Genomic DNA, 24,264 nt, shown 5'->3' with positions numbered 1-24,264 from the left:
CTGAATCAGCTGCCAGGTTCTAAGTGCTGAGTGAATGGGAGTAAAATTTTGGGTTTTCTGAGCCTCCTCTTCTCCAGACTAAACAACCCCAGCTCACTCAGCCCTTTCTCATAGGACTTGTGCTGGAGTCCCTTCACCAGCCTTGTTGTCCTTCTCTGGACCTTCTCCAGCACCTCAATCTTCTTCCTGAACCGAGGGGCCCAGAACTGGACACAGAACTCAAGGTGTGGCCTCACCAGCATTGAGTACAGGGGCAGAATCCCTTCCCTGGTCCTGCTGGGCACACTGTTCCTGATACAGGCCAGGATGCCATTGGCCTTCTTGGCCACCTGGGCACACTGCTGGCTCAGGTTCAGCTTCCTGTTGACCCAAACTCCCAGGTCTCTTTCTGCCTGGCTGCTCTCCAGCCACTCTGTGCCCAAAATTTTGGTCAATTGCCCAAATTGCCTGTGTAATGGAGGAAGATGTATGACCTACAGCATATGCTTATGTACAGTGGAGCTGTTTTAAAGACTTAAAACATTACTGGAAACAGTACACTGCTGACAGTTTCTCTCCACTGTCATCCCTCAGCTCTGTCTTAAATTCTTTCTAAAATATATTGGCCCTTTGGGACTTAGACTGTGCCTTCTGTGTTTTTTTACATTATTTACCTTGATCAGGGTAGGCACACAGGATTGCAGAGGACCTTCTGAATCCTATGCAGCTGAATATCTTCTAAAGAAAATAAAACATATTAGTTTTGTAATGTCTGCTTCTATTCTGGGTGGCTGGCTATTTTAAAATTTCAATCTGCTAGAAATGTTATTTTAATTTCCAGTACATGCTTACTTGCAGACAGTTTATACACCTTTGCTCATGTTTCTGTATTACTCCTCAGCTCAGATCTCTTTCTCCCTGTTCCCAAAGTATTTTTAGACAGTAGTTACCTCTCTTGGCCTTTGTCTTGCTAGGCTAAATGTGCCATGTTGTCTTAGTCTCTTCTTGTGAAATAGACTCAGAATGTCTAAGAGGCTTTCTCAAAAAAACTTACTTAATTTGGCTTCCTCTTTCATGAGCACAGGTGATCAAAATACCGTGTACTGTTTTGGAGCAGGTCTAACCTGTGTCTGGAATGATGGCTGAGGCAAACCTCGGATTTGTTAGGGCCTCTGGGTGCTGCTGTAAGACAACTCATTGCCAGGTTTGTGTTCAAATCCACCTGTCAGGACTCAGCCCTGAACCTTCACATTTTAAATCTCTCTCCAAACTATTTTAGCTTACTTGGTTTTTATAAAGCAGACTTTCCTGGCATTTTTCATGGATTTTTGTTGTGGCAACATGGACTCAACGCCTACTCCAGAGGCATTGGTAGGGTTTCCTCAGCCCCATGGGCTGGGAATAAGGTGTGACTCAGCAAGTCAGATTTAATTCAGAAGCCAGCATGCTGCTGCTTTCAGTTAGTCCATCAAGGTTAAGCATCTACCTAATGCATGGCTAAATTAATTTATGAGGTGAAATAATCAGATAGACAATACAATTAGTACAAAATAGGTCCCCCTTTAGCATCACTGAGGGCTACACATTTTTGACAGTATGTGAGCACATCCGCTTTTTGAAAATATGGTATAGTTGTGTATAATACTTTACATATGATCCTAAATATGCCTTAATTAAGGATAGATGTGAAATGGTTACCGATAAATGCATTTCTAGGTTACATATACCTAGCAAACTATTCGAATCTTGTCTTGGTAATGAAGAATTATTATAATTAAGAGAATACATAATAATTATTAATTATAGTGAGAATGAATCCTATGGAAAATGGTTAGCAACCTGCCACACCACTTAAACATACACAGGTCTATGGAGCTCATTGGAATCCACGCAAGTGTATGGAGGGAACTGGCAGAAGTGCTCATCAAGCCAGTTTCCATCATTTACAAGCACTTCTGGCTAGCTGGAAGTTTGAAAATGTGATGCCCATCTACAAGAAGGGTTAGAAGAAGGATCTAGGAAACTACAGGCCTGTCAGCTTGACCTTGGTGATAGGGAATATTATGGAGCAGATCATACTAGGTACCATAACATGGCATGGGCAGGAGAATCAGGGGTCAGGCCCAGCCAGCATGGGCTCGTGAAAGGTGTGTCCTGCTTGTCTAGCCTGATCTCCTCCTATGGCAAGATGACCCACTTAGTGGATGAGGGAAAGGCTGTGTATGTTGTCTACTAGACTTCAGTAAAGCCTTTGACATGGTTTCCCATAGCATTTCTGCCAAATCACTGACACTGGATTCCTCCTTGCTCCTTTTCCCTCCTGCTGCATGTGTAAGGGAAGTTCTTACCCTCTTTTGGCCCTGGGGTTGCCTTCCCAGCTGCGTGTTGCACAGCATGCTCAGCCTGCCGCCGTGCACCATCAGCTTTTCAGGAGCTAATTGGATAAACCCTACTCTAGAGCTCGTTGAACTTGCCTGTAACAGTGCTTAATTAAAGTGCAGAAAGTTTGAAGAGAGAGCAAGTTAAAGCTTAATGCAATAATGAAATGACACTATTCTACCATCTGCTTCCTTCAAGACGTTAATTGCTTCCTCATATTTGTTTGTTTTAATTAGGAAGAACCTTGATTAAAATGGAATGAGGAGGGGCAAGGGTAGAGGCATGAAAGACTGAAATGAGAGTAAGAAGGTAGTGCAGGAGAGGGAAAAAGGGATGGAAGATAAAGGTTTGACTGTGCTGCTGAGTGCCGATCAGCAGCTCTAGAATAGCCAACTAGAAATAAATATTTTGGCACTTGTGGATACAGCTTGGACAAGCAACATAGCGTTTTGTCAGTGAGAAACTCAGTCATAAAAGATGAAAGGAACAAGCAAAAAAAGTGAAAGCATTTTCATAGAGCAGTCTTTTTTATTACTGCTTCTTACCCTCTTTTGCAGAATCTTCTCTGATTGTGCACCATAATTCCAGCACTTTGCTTTTTCAGTCTTGAATTATGGCCCACATGGAAGAAAAGGTAACCAGTCCTTTCCTGTGTTCCCTTCTTTTCTTCTCTCTCTTGAACTACTATCCATCTGCCTTCAGGTTGGAAAGACCTTAATGTCTTATGAACCACTCCAGATAGAAATTTTTTTTTGATGATTGATAAACATATCTGCTTGAAGAAGTTTCAGGAATTTTCAGAATATATGACCAATAAAAAAAAACTTTAAAAGTAATAAAAAAACACCTCCTTATTTCAAAGTAGTGGCTTTGGCTGAACCTTTGGTAACAGGAGCTTAACTTTTAATTGGTTTCATCTGACTTGCCTTTGTCTCTCCTTTTTCTGTTTCTTTCTCTCATCTTTTTTTCCCCTTTCCTTTCCCCTTTTTAGCCCTCTTGAGAGTGAAGTCTGATTTCCCAAGTAAGTATGAATGTAATTAAAGTCAAACACAGCTCTTAAAAAAAGGAAAGAGAGTAATTTCTTTTTTCAGCCATTAATACTGTGTACAGATCTTGATAATGGAAAAGCACCTACCCAGGAGCATGAAATAGGGAAATCTGAGTCACCGAAATAATCAAATGCTGAAAAGCATGATGAGTAAAAATGCTTGTTTTGCAGGAGACTAAGCCTCTGGTTCTCACCTCTTCCACCCTCTTCTCTCTGACAAAGGCCATAGCTTTGATGTACCCACACCTACCATCCCTATTCTTTTTATATACCACTTTTTAAATTTTTTAAATCTCCTATACTAGTTGAAAATAGTTCCATTCTCCTCTGGCAAGCTTAAGAAAGCTTCTGGTCAAAGAAAAACCTTAAACTTACTTACTTAATCTCCTAACTAAATACAGAAAAAAGAAGTCCCCAAACCAAAACCCTCACCTGCTTACCTTGGATAGACTGATGAAACACTGTGGAAAATGTGTGGAAAATAAAAAATTATTATACAATATGTACAAATACTTCCTGGCTGGAAGGCTTAGTACAAGGATGACAGCATGGCTTTTCACCTGTGGATCTCTGATTCAAGAGCAAGTGCTTTAATACTGTCCTTTAAATATAGTGTAATTATTCCCTTTGGGCAGGATGGGAGACTCAATTCTAATCACATTGCTTAGTGTTACGCGCTTGAATACCTCCAAGATGTAAGCTATAAAAGAACCAAAGGAGAACCTCCTTAGTAGGGACTGCAGGTTACACTGAGTGGTATGCTGGGGTAATTTGTGTTTTCTTTGGACTTCTCCTATTCCTAAATTAATTGAATTTCTTTTTGTATTATAAAGCCAATCAAGATCTCAATAAGAAACAATTACTAGCTCCATGCAGTTCTGCCCACCCAGAAATAGTATGGTAAAAGTTCACTAGATCCTCAGTAAGACCTTCTCTGTAGAGACATGAAAGGGCTGGGACTACTCAGTTTGTGAGAAAGGGCTAGAGCAGGGAGGGCAATAAAAGCCACAGTGGTCCAGAGGAGAGGGATGTGGCCTCCATCTCCTGGGTTACAGCCAAGACTGAAGTGGAGAGGAGAGAGGTGACTTCACTAGAAGTTTGTGAGTGTGTGTTTGGATGTTGAGAAGCATGATGTAAAATGTCTGAGCAGCAGACTTCCACTCTGGCAGTGGACATTATGAGATGGCACAGAAACAAGGATCTGGCAAGGAGGAAAGGAAAGAGAACATTCCAGTTCTTTTTAATACAAAGTTACAGCAAAAAAGACAAACGGATTTCAGTGAGCAGGGTCTTGTGTTTTGAGTGTCAAAGTACTGAAAGAGGATGTGTGCTGGCTGGGGTGGCTAGAGGTATCAATATCTAGCTGGTGTTTTGGGAAACGCCTTCAACAGGAGAATTTTCTCAGCCTAGTGTTGCAGTCTGTTGGGGATGAATGCATAGGAAAATGTCCCTGTGAGTTTTGGAATGGTAGCTTTTATAGGTGTGAAGATTAAGGGATGTTTATTCCTGAAGTTTGTAAAATCAGATGAATCAGAGTGGTGTTTATCTGATTCGTGTGCTGCTTTTTTAGGGGTTTTTTGTTTTCTTTTTGTTTTTTACAGCAGTTCTGCTTAGAAGATTTTTTTTTTTCTTTATTACTATTACCTAGTTAAGTAACAAGTATTCTGCTGTACACCACTATTGCCTCCCTGCTCTTCTCAGTTGTGCACTCTTGCCTCTGTGGCACTGTTACCTCAGACTTTATTTTCATCATTGCAAAACAGCCTGCAGTTCTGTGGTTTAAAATCAACTAGTTGTGTAGTGAATGGCAGGCGTAGTTTCCTACAGCTGCAATCTTTATCTCTCCCAGTAGCTGCAAAAAAACTATTGGGAAAGGTTATTTTAGGAGATACACTTTGAATGCCTCTAATTCTGCTGCCCTAGAGATGAGCAGAGTTTGTCATAGTGAAGCTATAGAGGATTCTCTTGGGAGACATCTGACAGAAAGCCAACAGTGATCTGTAGTCCAAGACAACAGACTGGCTCAGTGTTTGCAGAGTAACTGTATACCTTTTATCAACATCTATTTTTTAACAGGTGGTTACTTCTAGCCTGTATTTGTGAGGTAATCAGAACACCACAGCAGAATGAGTTTTCCATACGCTTTCCCCTTTCATTTAGTTCTGTAGGAAGTCCTACACTGGGGATTTTATAAGTTTACAGTGATGTGTCTCCTCGTTGCTTTAAACTTTGGAGGCAGTTCTGCTTTTTGCAGTGGTAGACATTGCATGTGTCTTGACAACTTGCTGCTTTGAAAGCAGCTTTTAATTTTTGTAAAATAGTGTAATTAGACATGGTTAAATCCTTGTGCCTTCTCATAAGGCTAACAGATATACAGGCATGTGCTTTGAAGCTTTTATCCTTCATTAAATGTATAGAGGGATTTTCTCCTGGTAGATGCATGTCTTTTTATCTTGCCTTTATTTTTACATTTAAAAGCCAAAAGAAGTGGAGGAACATGGAGGAGTCTCTAAAGCAAGCTTAAATAGTTGTACTTAGCTGATCTTTAGTGCTGGGAGGTGCTGCATACAAGAATTCAGTGTGACTTTACACCTTTCCCTTTCTCTGAGGCTGCCAGATGGTTTAGATGACCTCTGGTGAAAAATTGAGTTATATGTACCTATTTTCTCCCCATGTGGTTGACTGTCTGTTTTTGGAGCACCAGAGATGCAATCTCCTTAGGGAGATTGAGGCTGGTGGTAGAAGGGATTGCAGATCTTCTGACTGAGTATTACATCCACATGGGCTCTGATTCCTGTTTAATATACGGAGTAGCTAATGTATGCTTGCAAGGCAAGCATATGCCTTGATTTGTATTTAAATGGGGAAGGTGAGCACCTTGGTTTCTCATGTTGTATCAGAGGAAGGAGGTATCATATAGCAGGGCATGGCAGTCACTGGGGAGGTGCACACCATGTCAGCTCTCCAACTGGTGCTGAGGAGCTTGGGGGAACCTGTTGTGCTGTGAAGGGCTATCTGCTGCTGGTGGAGTGAAAGGCCAACTGGAGTTGGGTCAGGAGCTAAGGCAGATGAAGGCTGAGTAAACTTGATCCTCTCTGGGGCTGAGTCATCAGGAATAACAAAAATCTGAGTATTCTCGGTGCATCTTCCCCACCTTATTTTGAAAGGCAAGTATTATGCTAACTTGTTTTTCAAGTGGGTTGAACACTTTATAGTCACTAAACTTTACTACGTGGCTGGTTTAGTCCTAGCTGAAAGTGCACTTTGCCTAAGGCCACACAAACAAGTGGTGAGCTTCTTCTTTTGACTTATACATGTACTCTGACTGCTAGGACCTGAATTTTATTGCATGAGGAACTACAGAGCAGCAAAATATTGGCAGCCAATAACCAGGTACCATAGATAAAATGAGTTAAATTAATGTGTGGTGAAGTTACACAGGGGAGAAGTTTGGCCTAGGAACTGGCAACTGGAAGGTTCAGGAATCATCTGTTGCCTGTGGTACCAAGTAGTTGTTTTCAGTAGTTACTTCGAAATCTCAGTTCCTCAACACAAACTGGAAACGGTTCTGTCAAGACTAACTTATTACCAGCACTTCAGGTATCATCCTTTTAAGCTTTTGCCTGTTGGTTCTCCCATGTTTGTTTGGCTTTTTTTTTTTTTTTTTTTTTTTCCCCCACTCCTTTTTAGCTATATGTTCTTTCCTTGCTTGTTTTACTGGTGAGCAGCAGAAGAATCACTGTTGCTCCTCGTGAGGGGGTTTGTGGTGTTCAGTTTACAAACTGGGGCTAATCCGCCAGCATTTCTTATTGGCTTCCAGTTTGCTAACAGCAAGTAAAAGCTTTATGTGGAAGAAGATTGCTGCCAAAGAGAAGTGAGACCCACCAGTGCCTCATTACTGATCTCTGAAGTGATACAGAACTTCCCAGACAGGCACTGAGCTAAGTGCAGAGCTTGGTATGAAAGGGAGAAAGTGGGTGCTGTTAGCAAGAACTGCTCATAATGTTTTTGTCAAAATAATGGCTTTTCAAACTGTGAAAACAATGTTAGCAGAAAGGATGTATTATTCAGAATGTTCAGATTTTTAGTTGAAAGGGAGGGAAATACATTTAAAATTGATTTGAATTGAAAAGTTATGCAATTGCTAGGAACAAAGCTATTTATATAGCAGTCTCAGTTTTCCCACTTTTCCTATTTTATGCTCCTTTCCCAGAAGAAATAAAAAGAAACAGCAAATAATGACTGGAATTTACTATAACCAAAGCCAGGTAAATTAGAATGTTTCAGTTTGAAATTAAAATCAGAAAATTCAATGAAAATACCTCAATATAGTAAACGTGTTTTCATTTTCTCTAGTGGCTTTTCATAGCAGGCAATTGAACTTTGTCAGCTGTATTGTGAACTGTATGGAGATTTGTATTTAGTACAGCAAAGCACAAAATATATCCCATACAGATACTGTACCGAGGTATTTCCTGACCCACTATCACTTCTGTACCTTGAGAGATTTTGTCCTAGAGAGCGTCAGGAATTCAAGTGTTTTTTTAGGGTTTTTTTTTGTTTTGGTTTGGTTTTTTGTTTTGGTTTGTTTTGTTTTCTCCCTAATTTTAAAGTACGTGAGTTTGAATCCTGACTCAAGCAGGTTGAGTTGGGATTTTGAATTCACAGCCCAGTCACTCGGAATGTCAATTTTCTTCCAGGGCACTGCACTGTGAGTCCCAAGGCTGAAAGCTCTTTAAAAAAGACTGTTGGACTTTTAAAGGCACATTTGCAGGAGAATGTGTGGCTTTTAGGTCTTTCTGAATCTACCACGCATGATTGATTTATCAATATGTAGCAAGTAATGCTTAAACAGACGTGTCTTCTCCAGTGGTGTTATAACACTCCATTAGAAAATTTGAAATAATTTCTAAAAGGGTTAATTTCCATAATGCTGTTAGCTTTTTTACTCGTCCCTGGGCACTTAAGAGATATTAAGCTTGCTGGGCTTTGCTTCCTGGGGCTGTGGCCCTGGCTGCCTAATTTGGAGTTTTCACCAATGTGGGTTTTTTTATAGGGAGGGAACACAAGAGAGCTCGTGCAGCGCTCTTTGGTTTGTTTCTAAGGTGTTAAGGGATTATTCCTTCTAATACTGCTTTAGTGTTTTTATCCAGGTTGATTTAACAATGTATCAGGTGACTGTGCTCTTCTCCAGCCTTCCTGTAATGATGCCCAAGTACTTCTGAGAGCCCAGAACGCACTCTCTGGATTTCTTGTTTTGGCTAATGTGTGCATCTTTGTCATGATATATTTATAATGATTCTTCTTACATTTTGCTGCACATGCTCATTCCCTGCCTTTTTGACTACTTGGGTTTTGCCTACTCTGAGAAATGTTGTTACCTCATCATTAGGTCATTCCATTGAAATAAGCAGACGTAAACTCTTTATATTTGAATTTTTTAAAATACAAAATCCTCTTGTTTTGCACATCTTGATGTTTATTTCTTAATTTCACTGTAGCAAGTGTCTGAGTAAAAGGAATAATGAGAGAGAAAACTTACAGGGTAAAATAGTGTGAAGCACAGAACTGTAATCCAGGAATATGTATGTGAATAAAAAAACATTAACTGGCCTTTACCAGAGCTGCTTCAGCCCTTGGTTGTGAGACCAGTGCTATGGCAGGGTGGCAACTTTGTTATGCCAGCCTTGCCAGCCAGCTCTTTCTGTTAGGTGTAAATTGACAGGTCACCATGTAGTTCTGCAGGCACAGGCCAGACTGAAATGACTTCTCACAAGCACAGGGTGCTTCGTGTATTTCTTACTTGTCCCATAATTTCTGGTTAGTTTAGAAACTGGCCTCTGTTGTGCACAGCTATAAGCCATTTCCTTGATGGTCTGGAAAGTTTTTAACGTCTTGAGTCATTATCCTTTTCCAGCCAAGACAATGATGCTTAAAGATTTTTCCTAGTAGTCTATCAGAGAATTGTTTTGGTTGGAAAAAACCTTTAAGATCATCATGTCCAGCTGTTAACCTAGCACACTGCCAAGTCCATCACTAAAACATATCGTGAAGCAGCACATCTATGGATCTTTTAAATACCTCTGGGGATGATGACTCAGCCACTTCCCTGGGCAGCTTGTTCCAGTGCCTGACAACCCTTCCAGTAAAGAACTTTTTCCTAATATCAAATCTAAATCTCCCATGGCACAAATTGAGACCTTCTTTCAGGTAGTTGTAGAGAGTGAAATCGTCTTTTCTTTTCTCCAGACTAAACCCCAGTTCCTTCAGATGCTCCTCAAAAGACTTGTTCTCCAAACCCTTCACCATCTTTGTTGCCCTTCTCTGGACATGCTTCAGAAACTTTGTCCTTCTTATCATGGAGGGTTCAAAACTTAACACAGTATTCAAAGTGCAGCCTCACCAGTGCCAAGTACAAGGAACAGTCACTTCCCTGGTCCTGCTGGCCACACTGTTTCTGATACAGCCCAGGTTGCTTGTGGCTTTCTTGGCCACCTGGGCACATTACAGCCTCATATTTACCCAGCTTTTGAATAGCACCTCCACATCCTTTTTCTCTGGGCAGCTTTTCAGCTACTCTTCCCCAGATCTGTAGTGGTACCTGGGGTTGTTGTGACCCAGGTGCTGGACACAGCATTTGGCCTTGTTGAATCTCAAACAGTTGGTCTTGGCCCATTGACCCAGCCTGTCCAGGTCCCTCTGAAAATCTTTCCTACCTGCAGGCAGGTCAACACTCCCACCCGACTTGCTATCACCTGCAAACTTACTGGGGGTGCCTTTGATTCCTTCATCCAGACCATTGGTAAAGATATTAAAGAGAACTTGTCCCAATACTGAGCCCTGGGGAACACCACTTGTGACTTCCTGCCGACTGGATTTAACTCAATTCACCACAACCCTTTGGGCCCAGCCATCCAGCCAATTATTTATCCAGGGAAATAGTATGTCTGTCCAAGCCATGAACAGCTAATTTACCTGGGAAAATGCTGTCAGAAACTGGAAAAAAAAAGTTAGTGGACAACATCCACAGCCTTTCCCTTATCCACTAAGCAGGTCACCTTGTCATAGAAGGAGATCAGGTTAGTCAAGCAGGACCTGCTTTTCATGAACCCATGCTGACTGGGCTTGATTCCCTTGTCCTGCCTGCGTTACGTTGTGGCTCTCAAGGTGGTTTGCTCCATAATCTTGGCTGACACTGGGGTAAGGCTGACAGGCTTTTGCAGTTCCTTGGATCCTCCTTCCCATCCTTCTTGTAGGCAGTTGTCACATTTGCTAATCTCCAGTCAAAATCTATCCTGGCAAAGATTTCCACTGCCGTTTCCCAACATATTAGAACTGGGAAATCTATGTGTAATTTCTCGTCATTTTCTCTCAAAAACCCCTAGGTAGAATTGAGAAGGAAGTGGGGTAAATTTTGGCAGGAATTTAGTATATCAGAAGATAAAAAGAGTGGAGAGCTGGAATAATATGGTGATTTTCCAGGGTGGGGGTTTCTCAGCTATAAAAAGTGTTTCTGAACCTTAGTGGCAAGGGAGGAATGTGGTTCAGAAAGCAGACACTTTATCTTACAATGGCTGTAGACTTTGAGTGCTTATCAGGTCACCAGTGTCTTTGCTTCCTTGTGCTAGTGAGCATCAGTCACTGTGAGAGCTCTGTGAATGTGGATCCCTCACATTCCAATTCCAGTGTTGAACTGGGTTCCCTGAGTGCCATTTCCATTTGGTCTGTAAATGGAGCATCAACTATTTAAGGAGCTTAGGAACTGAGCTGGGCATTCCCTGCTCTGTGGACAGCTTATCACACCTGTTTGCTAGGTGTGGGTGTTAGCATTTGCTTGAATGAGCATTTTTTGAATTTTTTGAATGAGATTATGAAGTTACAACAAAAAATAAGAGTGTGATACGTGTTACATAATGGGGAAATCCACTGTAAATTTCCATATGTCCATGGGCCCTTTATTTCCTTTTAAGATAGATGCTGCCTTTCTTCCCAAGAGCTATCAGGCTGTAGGGAATGACCAAAGTGAATTACTGGCCTTAGTAAAGACAGAGAAGTCTGACCAGGTGCAGTCTGTCTCCCTTTATGCATATTATGTTTTTAACAAAATAACCAAACTGATTGCATCTCTCTCCTCTCTGTAATATTCTATCATGACATTTAAAAACATGAAAACTTCTCTGACTTACTGAAAAAGAGGTTCAGGTGTGTAAAACTGAGTTGAACAGGGTGTGGATTGACTAATCTGTAAAAGAAAGAATGAATTTAGCCTTTGTTCCTTTTCTAGTCTTTCTGATAGTTTCTGGATTTCTGTCATACTTTTTGTCTTTATTTATTTTTTAAAGAGAACTACCATGTACCAGGTGGAATGGAGAGGCATTTTAGAGCTAAACCAAGTACAGAAAACCACAGTTCTTAATGTGTATGTGAGCAGTGCCTGGGAGCTCTGTTCCTGACTGTGCTAGGTTCTGTCAAACAGAAAAGAAACTGTTCTTGCTCATGAAGACCTTAAAAAAATGCATCTGAAAAGAAGAAGCAGATGGATAGACAGCTAGCTAGTAAGAGCAAGGTGTTATTGGTTGCTGTGACAGCCATTAGTTTTATTTTGTTGTTGCTTTTTATGTTCTTTACCTTTTCCTAACACTAAGTAGCTAATAAAACAATGCAACACTGACTTTTTTCCTCTTCTTGCTTCAGCTGAGGGTCACCCACACTCCAACTGTGTCTCTTCTTTGAGGAGTGTCTAATACTAATCTGTCTCTGTGGTGTCAAATAAGTTTTCATGGAAAAGTAAACCCATTCTAGATTGTTAGTCTTAGGAGTATCTTCCTGGAAGCAGCCCCATTTTAAAGCATTGATGTCATGCTCAAACTTGATGTCAGTAATGATGAGCACATTTTTAAGTCTTGAATTTTATTAAAATTATATGGAAATGCAGTGTGTGTGTCAGATACAAGATCTCGAAGAAGTTTTGCCATTTATCAGTAATGCTGGCACTGCGAATTAACAGATTTCCCTGACGTTCCCTGCTGTGATGTGTGCGGCTCCTGGCTTTGCATTCAATACACTGCTATCTGGTAGAATAAACAATGCTACAGATCTGTTCAGGCTTCTTGGTGGCAGACTGACTACAGAAGGAGTAAAATAAATGATAATGTTTCAGAGCTTTCCAACTGTTGAACATCAAAGTCTTCAGAAAAGCAGGTACTCTTCATTCTCTTTTAATGATGGTAGAATTCAGGGAAGGCCAGTGTTTCCAGCACAGCCATGGGAATTACAATAAAAGCTGTTGAGTTTTGCAGAAATCGCTCTCCTGGTTAGTACTAGCTCAGAGATGGGGAAGTCTGGTTGCTCCTGCATGGCAGTACAGAGCAATAACTGCTCAGCTGCTGCAAATGCTTCCTTTTAGCCAGTCCTTGTTAGTGGAGAGTTTGTGGTAATGGGAGTAATTAACACGCTGGGAGTCATTTCTGTGTCCTGGAAGGGAATAGAAAGCCATCAGAGCAGCCCCAGACATGATTGCTCTGCAGGGTTATTTTCTCTTTCTTTCTTTTCTATTGTGCTTGGGTTTTGATTTTTCTTCTTTGTGTTAAGAAAGCTGCAAAGCTGAAATGGTCTGTAAATTGCATTCATGCTGAGATTGGACTAGGTAGGCTAGTTAAAGGTCACTGTAGTAGACTACATGGCCTCCTCTGGTAGGGTGTGTTTAAGGGAGTCACACTGTTCCTTGTGGCTTTTTTAACTCTTCTTCTTCCAGCACAGATTTTGTAGAGCTTTAGTTCTGAATTAAGTTCGTTTAAATAGGCTCAGGAGGTGAGAATCTTGAAGGGTAATTGAGGGCATGGTCTCAAGTTGTGCCAGGGGAGGTTTAGGTTGGACATTAGAAAGAATTTCTTTACGGAGAGGGTGATCAGACATTGGAATGGGCTGCCCAGGAAAGTAGTGGATTCTCCATCCCTGGAGATATTTAAAAAGAGACTGGATGTGGCACTCAGTGCCATGGTCTGGTAACTGCAGCGGTAGTGGATCAAGGGTTGGACTTGATGATCTCTGAGGTCCCTTCCAACCCAGCCAATTCTGTGATTCTATGATTTTATGATAAAATATTAACTCTTCCGGTATTCAAATGGCTCCCCAGCCTAATAGCTCTGAAGTGTGAGGCTGAGCTGCCATTGTGCCTTGCATGCTGTTGAACTGAGCATCTTATCAGCTTGCTCATATCACTTACTGAAGCTGCTATGGCAATTCAGCTGTCTTGTGTGTGTGAGCTCAGCTCCCCCATGCACAGGTATCTAGTTTGGGTATTACACTGTTTTTGGACTTGAGCTCCAAGAGTGGACTTGTAATAAATAGTAGTGCTTGCCCTCCTCAGATGAGAACTGAGGACAGGAAGAAAGGAGTTTAACCAGTCAGATTCAAGGACACTCTTGGATTGCAACCCTAGACCTTGTTTTCTTGGTTTTTTGCTTTGATATGTTTTTTGCCACTGTCTCCTTGGGAGCTCTATGCTAATTCAGACAAGGAGAACTGACCCAACTTTATATCTGCTTTCAAGAAGGGAAAGGCTAAGCCTGCAAGGTGTATCAGTGATAGGAAGAATGAAAGAACATAGGAGAATACTTCTGGGGCTTTGGATGGGGCAAAGGCACATGCTGTTTTCACAGTGATGTGAGACTAGCATGAATGGTATTTCCTTGGAAACCATCCAAAAGAGGTCACCAAGTGCTCTGTGTCATACCCAATTTTAAGATGCTGGCCTTCATGCTCACATTTATTTCTACATTTAAGATAAAGCCCTAAATCTCTCAGTTTCCTCTTCTGCTTCTCTCTCTGCAGCCAGTCACATACTAGTATGTATCCCAACTTTATGTATGTCAACTTCAGCAAAACCTTAGTGTGCTCAACTTCTTGCAAGCAAAGCCCCCATTTCCAATTGCACTTGCAGCCTCTTCCCTAGGGAGGTTCCATCTTGCCTTGTCCCTGACAGCTGCAAGCAGTGTAGTGCTACCAAACTCTCTCCAGGTAACAGCATCATAGAATCATAGAATAGGTGTCTGCTTCTATCTTCAGCCTTGTTCTTTCAACTCAGGTCCATTGGCACCTGGCACCACCTCATAATCCTCTCTATCCCAGTAACGTGATGATGTCAGTGTCCACATTCATAGCCGAGATGCAAATGCTGTTAGAAGAATAAAAAAATAACTAATCCATGTAGTTTTCTTTAATCTCTTGAATTTCAAAGTCTCTGTCTTCTCTCAGTTCTCTGTTAACATCTCACCATGCATCATTGCTTAGGAGGCTGTGTGATGGGATGATTTTTGTGGTTTGGTTTTTTTTTGTTTTTTTTTTTTATCTTTTTCTTTTTTTCCCAGCAACAGTTGCAACTCAAGGGTTCACATCTGCATTTTTCATTGGAAGGTATTTTTTCTTTTAATATTTTCCCTCCTCTTTTTTGGCCACAATTCAACTGGGGATAGACCAGGCAGAAAGATTTCTGATTAAGAGGTAGGAGTCTTTGTGGAGATCTACACTCGAAGCCTGTTGCTTACTAGAGAACTGGATGTGTGAAGACAGAATAAATACTATTAATCCTCCATTTTTCTGCCACTGGCAATCTTGGCTTTTAATATTGGTTATTGATTGCTAATGTCACTGGATCACTTCAAGCAGCATATGTCGTGGAGCTGTAATGATCTGATTGCTGTGCTTTAGGCTGACTGCAGGAATACACATGGATGCAGAGTCAGATTAGGGTCCTGTTTACTTCTTCCTGAAACTCCTCTGCTTCAATGAGACCTGGGAAATAAAACTTTAACATTGGATTTTGCTTTTTTCCCAGTGAAGGTGAGGACGATGTTGAGTTCACATGGGGTATAAATACATGGATTGTAGGTGACCAATGTATGCTTTTCCCTTCACACAAAGTATAGTGTAATTAATAGTACTGGTTGTGGAAGGAGGAGGGAGAAAGGGGGAATGTAAACCCTTCTCATCAGTGTGTCAGTGAGGTTTTGTCTTGCATCCTCAAGTGGAGTAGCAGGACTTCCGTAGGCTTGCACTGTCAGGGTTTTGTGAGGGAACACAGCCTGTCCTTGGCTTCATCTCCCTCTGGTTTTTCTGCACTAGGAATAGCTGAAAATTACACTTTCAAATATAAAAAACTCCATCCCCAAGCAAATAGTGAGAGAGGGAGGTAGTGGAGGATGGAGGGTAGGAAGTGACATCTGCAACCTTTCTGTGTAGCTGGGTGAATAAGCTGTGGAGCAGCACTGTGGCCAGTTTCTCATCCTCTTTCCTAAGCAGGTGTGTTGTGAGATGTTTGCAAAGATATTAACCCTGCATACAGCATGTGCCAGTTGGTAATTATGGAAATTAGTTGGTAATTAGATAATGTCATTCACTCTCCACATACAGCTGATAAGCAGTTGAGAGCCACTCCAAAGCAAGGGTAAGACCCTTCTCCATGGGCTGCTGAGCATATGGCTCTGACCTGGCATTAATCTGCTTCTATAAAGTTTGGAAAGGTATGTGGTGCTTAGGTAGCACTTGCCTACAGCGCTGTGGCAGGACTGCCTCCCTTCCCCATCTTGGGATATTGTGCAGCTCTATCAGCCTTGGGATGTTTCAATAGTGTAAGTTGGTGTGTTTTCTACAGCAGGTTTTGTTTGGTTTTTTGTTTGTTGCGCAAGATGCTGAACTGTCTATTCAGTGTGCAGTTTCCTCACTGTCTCAGCTCTGCAACTGGCTGGGAGGGTGGTTTATGTTTCTGGAGGTGCAGTGGAGATAACTGGCTGGCTCTCCCATGTCTCCAGGGTAGCAAGTATTTAAAAAGCTCTGCAAAGACCTCACCTGGTGGTTTGTTGAAGAGCAGATCACATCAGGCTGACTGTCTTGTTTCATGCTGCTAAATTACAGTAAGCCAAAAAACTCCCCCATAAAAATATTTATTGTTATTTTCCGTGTGAGCAACAGGTGGAATTGATACAGGGGTGTTTTTAGTTCATGACTGGAAGACGTGGTGTCCACCATGAAGTCTTTTGTCAGATGTGGTCATGCTATGTCAAAGTTTGAGATTTCTCAGAGTTAAAACATGTAAGAAAATACTATGGGATTCTGTAGTTACTGTCCCAAACTGTAATACATTGCTATGGTAGCAATGTGCTGCATGAAGCTGCTTGGGTAGTACTTATGCTAAAAATAAAACAGTAAGAGCAAAAAATTATTCATTCTCAGTATGTCTTGGAGGATCACTGTGGGGAATGTGTGAGGCACAGATTTGTTGTGTCAGGATTTACTCTCAAGGTTGGAATTGAGATCCTGGCCACTGCTAAAAAGGACATTGGGTCTTCTGGGCTTTTTTGGAAGACCCTGCTAATGTGTGGTGAGGTGTGCTCTCACAGCATGAACCACGTGAGGCATAAAACTGAAATAGCAGGAAGTGCCATGCATCAGGACTGACGAGTGCTGACAGAGCTCTGGAGAAGCCTCAGATGGCCTCAGCCTGCTAGTGGCTGGGTGCAAGCAGCCTTCCCAAAAACCTGAGCTGCTGTGTCTGAAAGGCAATGAAGCACCCAGAAGTGACACCTATATTTCATACTTTTTGTGTCTTCTTCCCCATTTTTAGGAGAATTGGCACAGTCTTATTTCAAAATATCTAGCAAGGAATTGCCTTGGCTTGTCCCAGACAAAACAGATAGGGAGGGATTGCCCTGGCTTCCCTCAGTCAGCAGTGCTATTTCTGTTTAACTGCTTAGCCAGGTTGCTCAGAAAGGTTCTCCTTCTGTGGAGATACGCAGAACCCACCTGGACATGATCCTGCTCTAGGTGACCTGCTTTAAGTGAACCTGGTTTAGCAGGGGGCCTGGCCTAGTTGATCTCCAGAGGTCCCTTCCAACCCCTACTGTTCTATGTGTCTGTGATTTCTGTCTGTTTTTTTCCTTGTTAACTGTGGCCTTTGTCCTCTCTTAATGAACATGTATTGATGTTACAGAAATCTGTACCACAAAGGTAGCCTTTTCTGTGACTTTGAAATATCCCCAAAGATTGAAGCCACCCATGGAGACTGAGATTTCTTTGTGTGTGTAAAACAAGGTTTCAGCAGCCTGGGGCTGGGAGAAATTAGTAGGCTTTTTGGAGAGGCATTTGGGCTGTACAGGGACATACACATCTCATCTGTGCTGTTCTATAGAGTGCTCACACTTGCTGATGTGGTTTACAGTATCTTTCACTGGTTCTCAAAGAGTTAGTTTTCTAAAACGGGGAGAAGAGTAGTAAGGCTGAGGGCTACTTCTGATGCAGATAGTGCAACCCACCCTACCCAGAAGAATCAAAACCTGCAACGAGAGCCCCTCTAGATTGGGTCTCCATAGGTGGTTAGTGCCACACTGGGCTTGCCTTCCTCCCCAGCTCAGGATGAGCACAAAGCTGTCTGATGGAGCAGTGAATTTTGCTATGGTGGTGGTAAATGTTCCAGGGAACTGTGAACTGCTGGGAGCACATTGCTGGGTAATGTACACACATTATTATATTCCTATTCCCATCTCATCAATAATTCCAGGCTTGGGTCATCACTTTCTCTTTTACTTCCCTCTCACTCTGTTCTCCTTCTCCATAAATCATAGGCTATTTTAGTGGAGCCACTAGGGAGCACAGAAGAGAGAGGTAAATGGACAAGAGCCACATTTTTTTTTTCCAGCTGGTTTTCAAAATCCCCCAAAAAACCCATGAACCGAGCCAACTTCATGATTATTGGGAAAACAGATGATTTGAGCACTTGGATCTGTGGGGTTTTTTTCATTTTACATGTCTCCTAACACCTTTTTCCTCTTTTCGTTCTCCTGAGCCAAGCTGTTAACAATTAAAAGGAATTATCTTCCCTCTGGTTTTGACTTGATTTTATCTGTGTTTATAGCAGTTTAGCTAACAAGCTCCACTCAGGCAGCTGCAGGGAACAGGCATGGTTTCCACTGGGCACTGAAAGCTCAGATTTCTTTCCAACTCTCAGATTTTCCTTTAATTGATGCCTTGTTTTCTGAGTGACATGTTTTTCATGCTGGCTAAATCTGCCAGGCTGACAGCTCTGGAGACTTATGGCTTCTGCAGATCCTTGTGATTATGTAAGCTCTCCCCACCATGATTCTTCTTTGGCTCAACCTCTGCCCTTGCCAAACAGAAACTTTCTGCACTGCTCATTTCTGGAGTGTCTGTGCGCATCCTCCTTTAGATCAAGGTGGATGCTGGGGTTGAAAGTTATCTGCTGGGAGCAACAGCAGCCCCAGGAACTCTCATTGTCTGGAACACAAAACACTTTTCCCAAGCAATTGCTGTCTCACAATATTTGTGACCCAGCTTGTGAAATCTGTGTTCATGTGAGTGAAGGCCCGGATTCCCATCACCTCCTTTCCTGCTTTGTATCTGTGCTAATGTTAGCCATTCTCAGAACTCAGTTGTTCTCAGGCCAAAGTTATCTCTGTGAATAAGCATCTGTGGTAATGGAAGTCTTACTTTCTTTTTAAGCAAAGTTTTCAAAGAATGAGTCTGCCTTTTTGCTCTCTACTTGTCATGTTAAAATATCCTCCTACCAGAGGCACCACGCATCCACCACCCACATAGGAATAGGTAGAAGTGAATTAAATCCCAGTGTTAACAGGTGTGACTGCTGCTTATTGAAGGCAGTTTGACTTACTTGGTGTTAGCTAGGGCTGAATTTAGCCTTTTTGCTAAACATCTAGACCAGGGTTAGTGGTGAAGCTCTTAGACTATTCTTACCACTTAAGCTACAAGAATCCTGTCATAGAAGCTGCAGGTTGCCATATATAATTTGCATAGGACATATTTCCAGGTTGCAGGGGTCCCTGTTAGAGTCTCTGAAGTGTGCAAGATGTGTAAAGTAAAAACAGCTATTGCATGCCAGGTGACAGCATGGCTGCCTTCTCTAATGCTTGCTTGGTGTGCTAGGAAGCATAACGAAAGTGGTGGAATGGGAAGTTTAGATGCTGCCTTCTCTTGTCCTGTATCAACTTCAGTAGTCTAGGAAGCTCTGGTCTTTGCCCCAGGCCTTTTCATTGAAAGAAAATTGTTGCTGGGAAAGCTTAAGCTTCTTTCAGCAAAGTCAATGAGATTGCATCTATCAAAGGAGTTAAGTAATTTGGTGTATTTTTACGTTGCTCAGTGCTGTGGTGTGTGCAGATCACATGGTGAGTCCTTCATTTTTTTTGAGGACTGGGTGCCCTTTGCTGCGCAAAGGACTGTGTAGTGAGCTACAGGCCTGAAGAAGTGGCTACAGTATCAAGAAATGTAAATGAGTTACTGGACAAGATGTTAATAAGCCTCATGGTAAAGATATGGTGAGTAGCAGGACTAACCTTTTCCTTTATTTTCTTCTCTTGACTCCCAGGTCCTGTAAGCTCTGAGAGTGTCAAGCAGTGAATTATGGGCTGGGTAGCCACCAGTGCATCATGAAGATTGACTTTATTTTTGTCCTCTTGAGGATCACATGCTTTATGAATTCAGCCTCTCCTTCATCTGACTGCCACCTCTGTCAATATTGTTACCACTTCTAGGAAATCAGAATTTGAGGCTTGTGCTTCAGGTCTGTGTTTTCTTTTTCCTGGAACAAGTGTCACCTTTGTGTTCTACCAAAACAAATCACTCTGGGTTATTTTGCCCTTGACAAAAGTACACTGGCTGGAGAAGTCACTTCAACTACCCTGTACTTCTGAGTTAGAAGCCTCTGGATCCTAAAGGATAATTGAGATCTTTTCTTGGTGAGGAGACATTCCCTCTTGATCACTTGCACTTGCTGTCTCACTTCTCACTCACTCTCCTTCACTTTCTGTCACTCTCTGAGCTCTTCTCCTCTTCCAGTTGGATTTAACGTTTGTTGTTGACTGCTGGGGTTCTCCTCCCAGTGGTGTGGCTTTTGGTTTTCTCCTTGGGAAGCACAGATTCTTGAAACAATGGGCTTCACTCTGCACTCCATTTACTTCACCTTGAAGATGAGTTTGCTGCTGGGCTCCTTGCTGGGTCTCTGTTTGGGTCTGGAGTTCATGGGAATTCCCAATCAGTGGGCCCGCTACCTCCGCTGGGATGCCAGCAGTAGGAGTGAACTCAGCTTCCAATTCAAGACCAATGTCTCTGCTGGGCTGCTCCTCTACTTTGATGATGGTGGTGTCTGTGACTTCCTCTGTCTGTCCCTTGTTGATGGGCGCATCCAGCTCCAGTTCAGCGTGGACTGTGCAGAGACTACGGTTATCACAGACAAGCAGGTCAACGACAGCAACTGGCACTTCCTGATGGTCAGCCGCAATCACCTTCGGACAGTGCTGGTACTGGATGGTGAAGCCAAGCCAGGTGAGGTGCGTCCACAGCGCCAGTATATGAACATTGTCAGTGACCTTTTTGTTGGTGGAGTCCCACTGGACATCCGTCCTGCTGCCTTGACTCTTGATGGTGTTCTGAGTGAGCCTCCATTTCAAGGATTTATCCTGGATCTGAAATACGGCAACTCTGAGCCGCAGCTCCTGGGCAGTCAAGGGGTGCGACTGGAAATGGAAGGGCGATGCGCAGAAAACCCCTGTGAAAATGGTGGCACTTGCTTCCTCCTGGATGGTGAGCCACACTGTGACTGCTCAGCCACTGGATATGCTGGCAAACTGTGTTCTGAAGGTAAGAATATTTCCTTGATTCCTGCTGATCTTTACAAAATCCAGATTGTTCATTTATCACTTAGCAGGGCTATGACTGAGCTCTTGTCCCTGCTGGTAGCTACCTGAGGAATTGAATTCCACGTGGAACTAATGAAATGGGAGTAGCTGGAGGGTATGAGCAACTGCAAGAAGTGCCTTTCTGAAAGGAGGATGCATCTGTTGCATGGGCAGATTTTTGTCAGCAACTTATTGATAAGGGTAGAGAACATAAATTGGTAAATACAGAAGTACCCTATGTTAGTGTTCGTAAAAGCAGCGGTAAGAAATTATCTTAGCTATCTGGGTGAATTCCACTACTCTGCATCCCTGAGAATTGAGTGAAGTGTGGGTAAACAGGAACCACATATGGATGGCTGGATGGCTAGCATAGCTGATCAACAGGACACTGCAAAAGTTAGGCTGTCTTTCATATTATCTGTTTCTAGTCTGTGGAAGCCTTGTGTTCCCCTTCAGTTGGCTGCATGCTCATCACTGAATGGCACCTTGATTGTTTTAGCATCCTTGATGAAATTGCTTTGGGACCTGCTTAACAATCTCAGTATTCCAAAGGGAAGAGAGCTCTGAGTGTTTTCTACGTTGTTTCATACCCTCCTTTAAAATTTGAGTCCAAAAGCATTAAGTCATGCAAACCACATGATGAAATGTATTCCAGGGTTTTTTCCTTTGTCTTTAGCAGTGTGATTGAGATTAACTCAGTATATGCAAGATATGCACTGGAAATCCCAGTGTTTTTAATGATATTTGCGTTTAAACATAACAGTTTGAGCTTAAGCCAAAGATGAAACCTTGGCAAGCAGTGTCCCATCTCAAGGAAAAAAAACCCCTGAAATTTTGTCAAAATAGAAATACTTGCAATAATATCATAACTAATGTTTGTTTGCTTCTTTTGGCAATGAAAATAGATTAACCAGAATTTAATACGTAGAGTGTGAGAAGTGCTGAAAATAAAATCCCTATGCTGTTGGTTGATATATAAGCAAAACCCTACATACATACTATGTAAATACAGCTCTATGCTTACAATCCAAACGAAGAAGCAAACATGTTTGTATAGGAATGGAAGGTTTGAAGATAAACATGACATCCATATGTGCATTCATTTTAAGACGCTATTAATAATAACAAAATTTGGCTTATTTTCAAAATATTTCAGTAACAGCATGTGATCATTAGATAGGAGAAGTGAACCTATGAAATGTTCAGTACCTGAATTCTTCCTGGCTACTTGCTCCATACTGATCAGGTCCAACCCAATAATGTGCCAGAACTATTTTCTGTCCTTGAACCATGTGTTACGAGGAGCTGAAGAGCCTGCAGGCTCAGTGACCAGGCGCTTCAGTAGCTTGGCTGATAGGCCTAATCCTCATATACTTACAGAACAAACACCCCTCATGTATAATTGCCAGTTTTGGGTGATGAAATGTTGCAAGAGCCACCTAGGAATGTGGATCCTGAAACAAAGAAATAAGCCTCTTTCAGCTGCTGACCTTATAGATCTAGACTCCACGAGAACCTGCCTAAGACATTGATAGTGTACAGTTTTCAGTGAATGTCTTGTGAAATGCTGACAGTGAGTGAGGCTTTCATGGACCTGTGGGGCAATCGTGAGAGTGGTGGAATTCCTGCATTTCCTTGGTGGGTGGATCAATATCAAAACCGTCTTCTAACAAATCCAGGGGTATTTCTGTTGTAGACATCTCGGATCAAGCAGTGCTATTGTTATCTTTTGAAGCCATGCGTCACCATTGCTGTTTGTTTCCTATAGTGATTCATCAGTTTCCAGCCCAACCTTCTAATTAAGGGTGAGCAAAGAAGTTTGTCATGATGTACCTTTTTTAGTAAACATTTTTAACTCACTGTGAGCTGCCGTCTGCTCACTCACACCAAAGGTGCTGTTCAGAGAACTTTTCCAATGCTAAGATTTCCACAAACAGTCATTACCTTATTTGGTTCTTCAGTTTTCTCTCATATTACTTCATGGTCTATATTTGATTTCTGTCAGAATTTTATAATCCACCTTGTGTTCTGCCTTTGTTATGCTGCAACAGGGGTGATTTCTGTGTGTTAAATGATGTCACCCAAAAATGTTTACAGTGCCTGCACAGACTATGAAAAGAAGGGCAAAAACAGAAGAAAAGCTGTTTTGCAAGTGGAAACAAGCAGGTAAAGAAAAGTGGCATGGAAACAAAACACGATCAAGTTCAGTATAGCTGTTTTACCTGATTTTGGAAAATGTAGCTAACTCCAAAGATACTTTCTTTCAATTCTGTGAGTGCGGCAGAACCTTCACTGATAAACAGCCTGATATGGTAGGAATGGCAAATGGATGCACGTCCTTCTTACCTGTAGCTTAATTGGCTATTAAATAACTTGTGGGTTTGTGTTTTTTCTCTGAGGGATTGAGATGATTATTGTCAGAACTGTTCCATATTGTTTTGTTTCCTTATCCTGCTTCTAGATATTTGCAGAAGTAACATGATTATTTTATTCACAGTGTCATTTTTTAAAAAGACATGCTCTTTCAACTGGATATCAACAACTCCCTCTTGGGAGGGGATCCTCAACTCCATTACAGTATTTACTAGTCTGTAGTCTGTGTGCGTATTTTCATTTTATCACCGGAGTTGGCTCTTTTACTGGGAACTGATGGGATCCAATCAATAACAACTTCTGTTTGAACAGCTAAATGCAATATGTACCTTTCTAATAATGACTTGTCTTGACAATGTCCAGGCCATTACTTGGCTATTGACTGATACCTATGTCTGCAGATGGTAAAATGGTAAAACCACAGCAAACTCATTTATTCTGTGGCCAGATAAATAAGAAATAAATACAGAGTGAAACCTGCTGATCCTGTACTGTGATGGAATGAAGCTCCATTTACAGTACTAGGGTCTACTGTGACACAAAGTAGAATTCCAATTATAGTTAAACCTCACCAGAGAACAACCATTACTCCATACCGAGACAAAGCTAAGTGCTGTCCAGTACATGCCCCTGATGTGCATAAACATTTTTGGCACTTAACATGCACCCAGAGTTACCAGGATTGTGTAAATCATGGTACTTTCCCAGACGGGTAGCTGAGCTGGTCATTGCTGGTCAATGAGAAGAACGATTTCTGTGTTTGAGTGTATGCAGTGGAAGTGC

At 41.9% G+C, this 24,264-nt stretch overlaps 1 protein-coding gene across 11 annotated transcripts in view; it reads left to right on the top strand.

Annotated features, from left to right (window-relative positions):
• NRXN3 (neurexin 3) overlaps positions 1 to 24,264 on the top strand; it is a 942,831-nt gene that overhangs the window by 28,378 nt on the left and 890,189 nt on the right. For all 11 annotated transcript variants that reach the window (XR_011726274.1, XM_071745869.1, XM_071745857.1 and 8 more), the window contains exon 2: positions 19,800 to 21,070. Coding sequence is in view for 10 of the 11 variants with exons in the window: in XM_071745869.1 (XP_071601970.1) it covers positions 20,362 to 21,070 (709 nt within the window). In the remaining variant the exon portion in view is untranslated. The remainder of the gene's footprint in view (positions 1 to 19,799; positions 21,071 to 24,264) is intronic.

Source organism: Heliangelus exortis, chromosome 5, assembly GCF_036169615.1.
Source record: "Heliangelus exortis chromosome 5, bHelExo1.hap1, whole genome shotgun sequence".
NCBI classification, from domain to species: domain Eukaryota; kingdom Metazoa; phylum Chordata; class Aves; order Apodiformes; family Trochilidae; genus Heliangelus; species Heliangelus exortis.
This window is presented reverse-complemented; position numbering and strand designations above follow the sequence as displayed.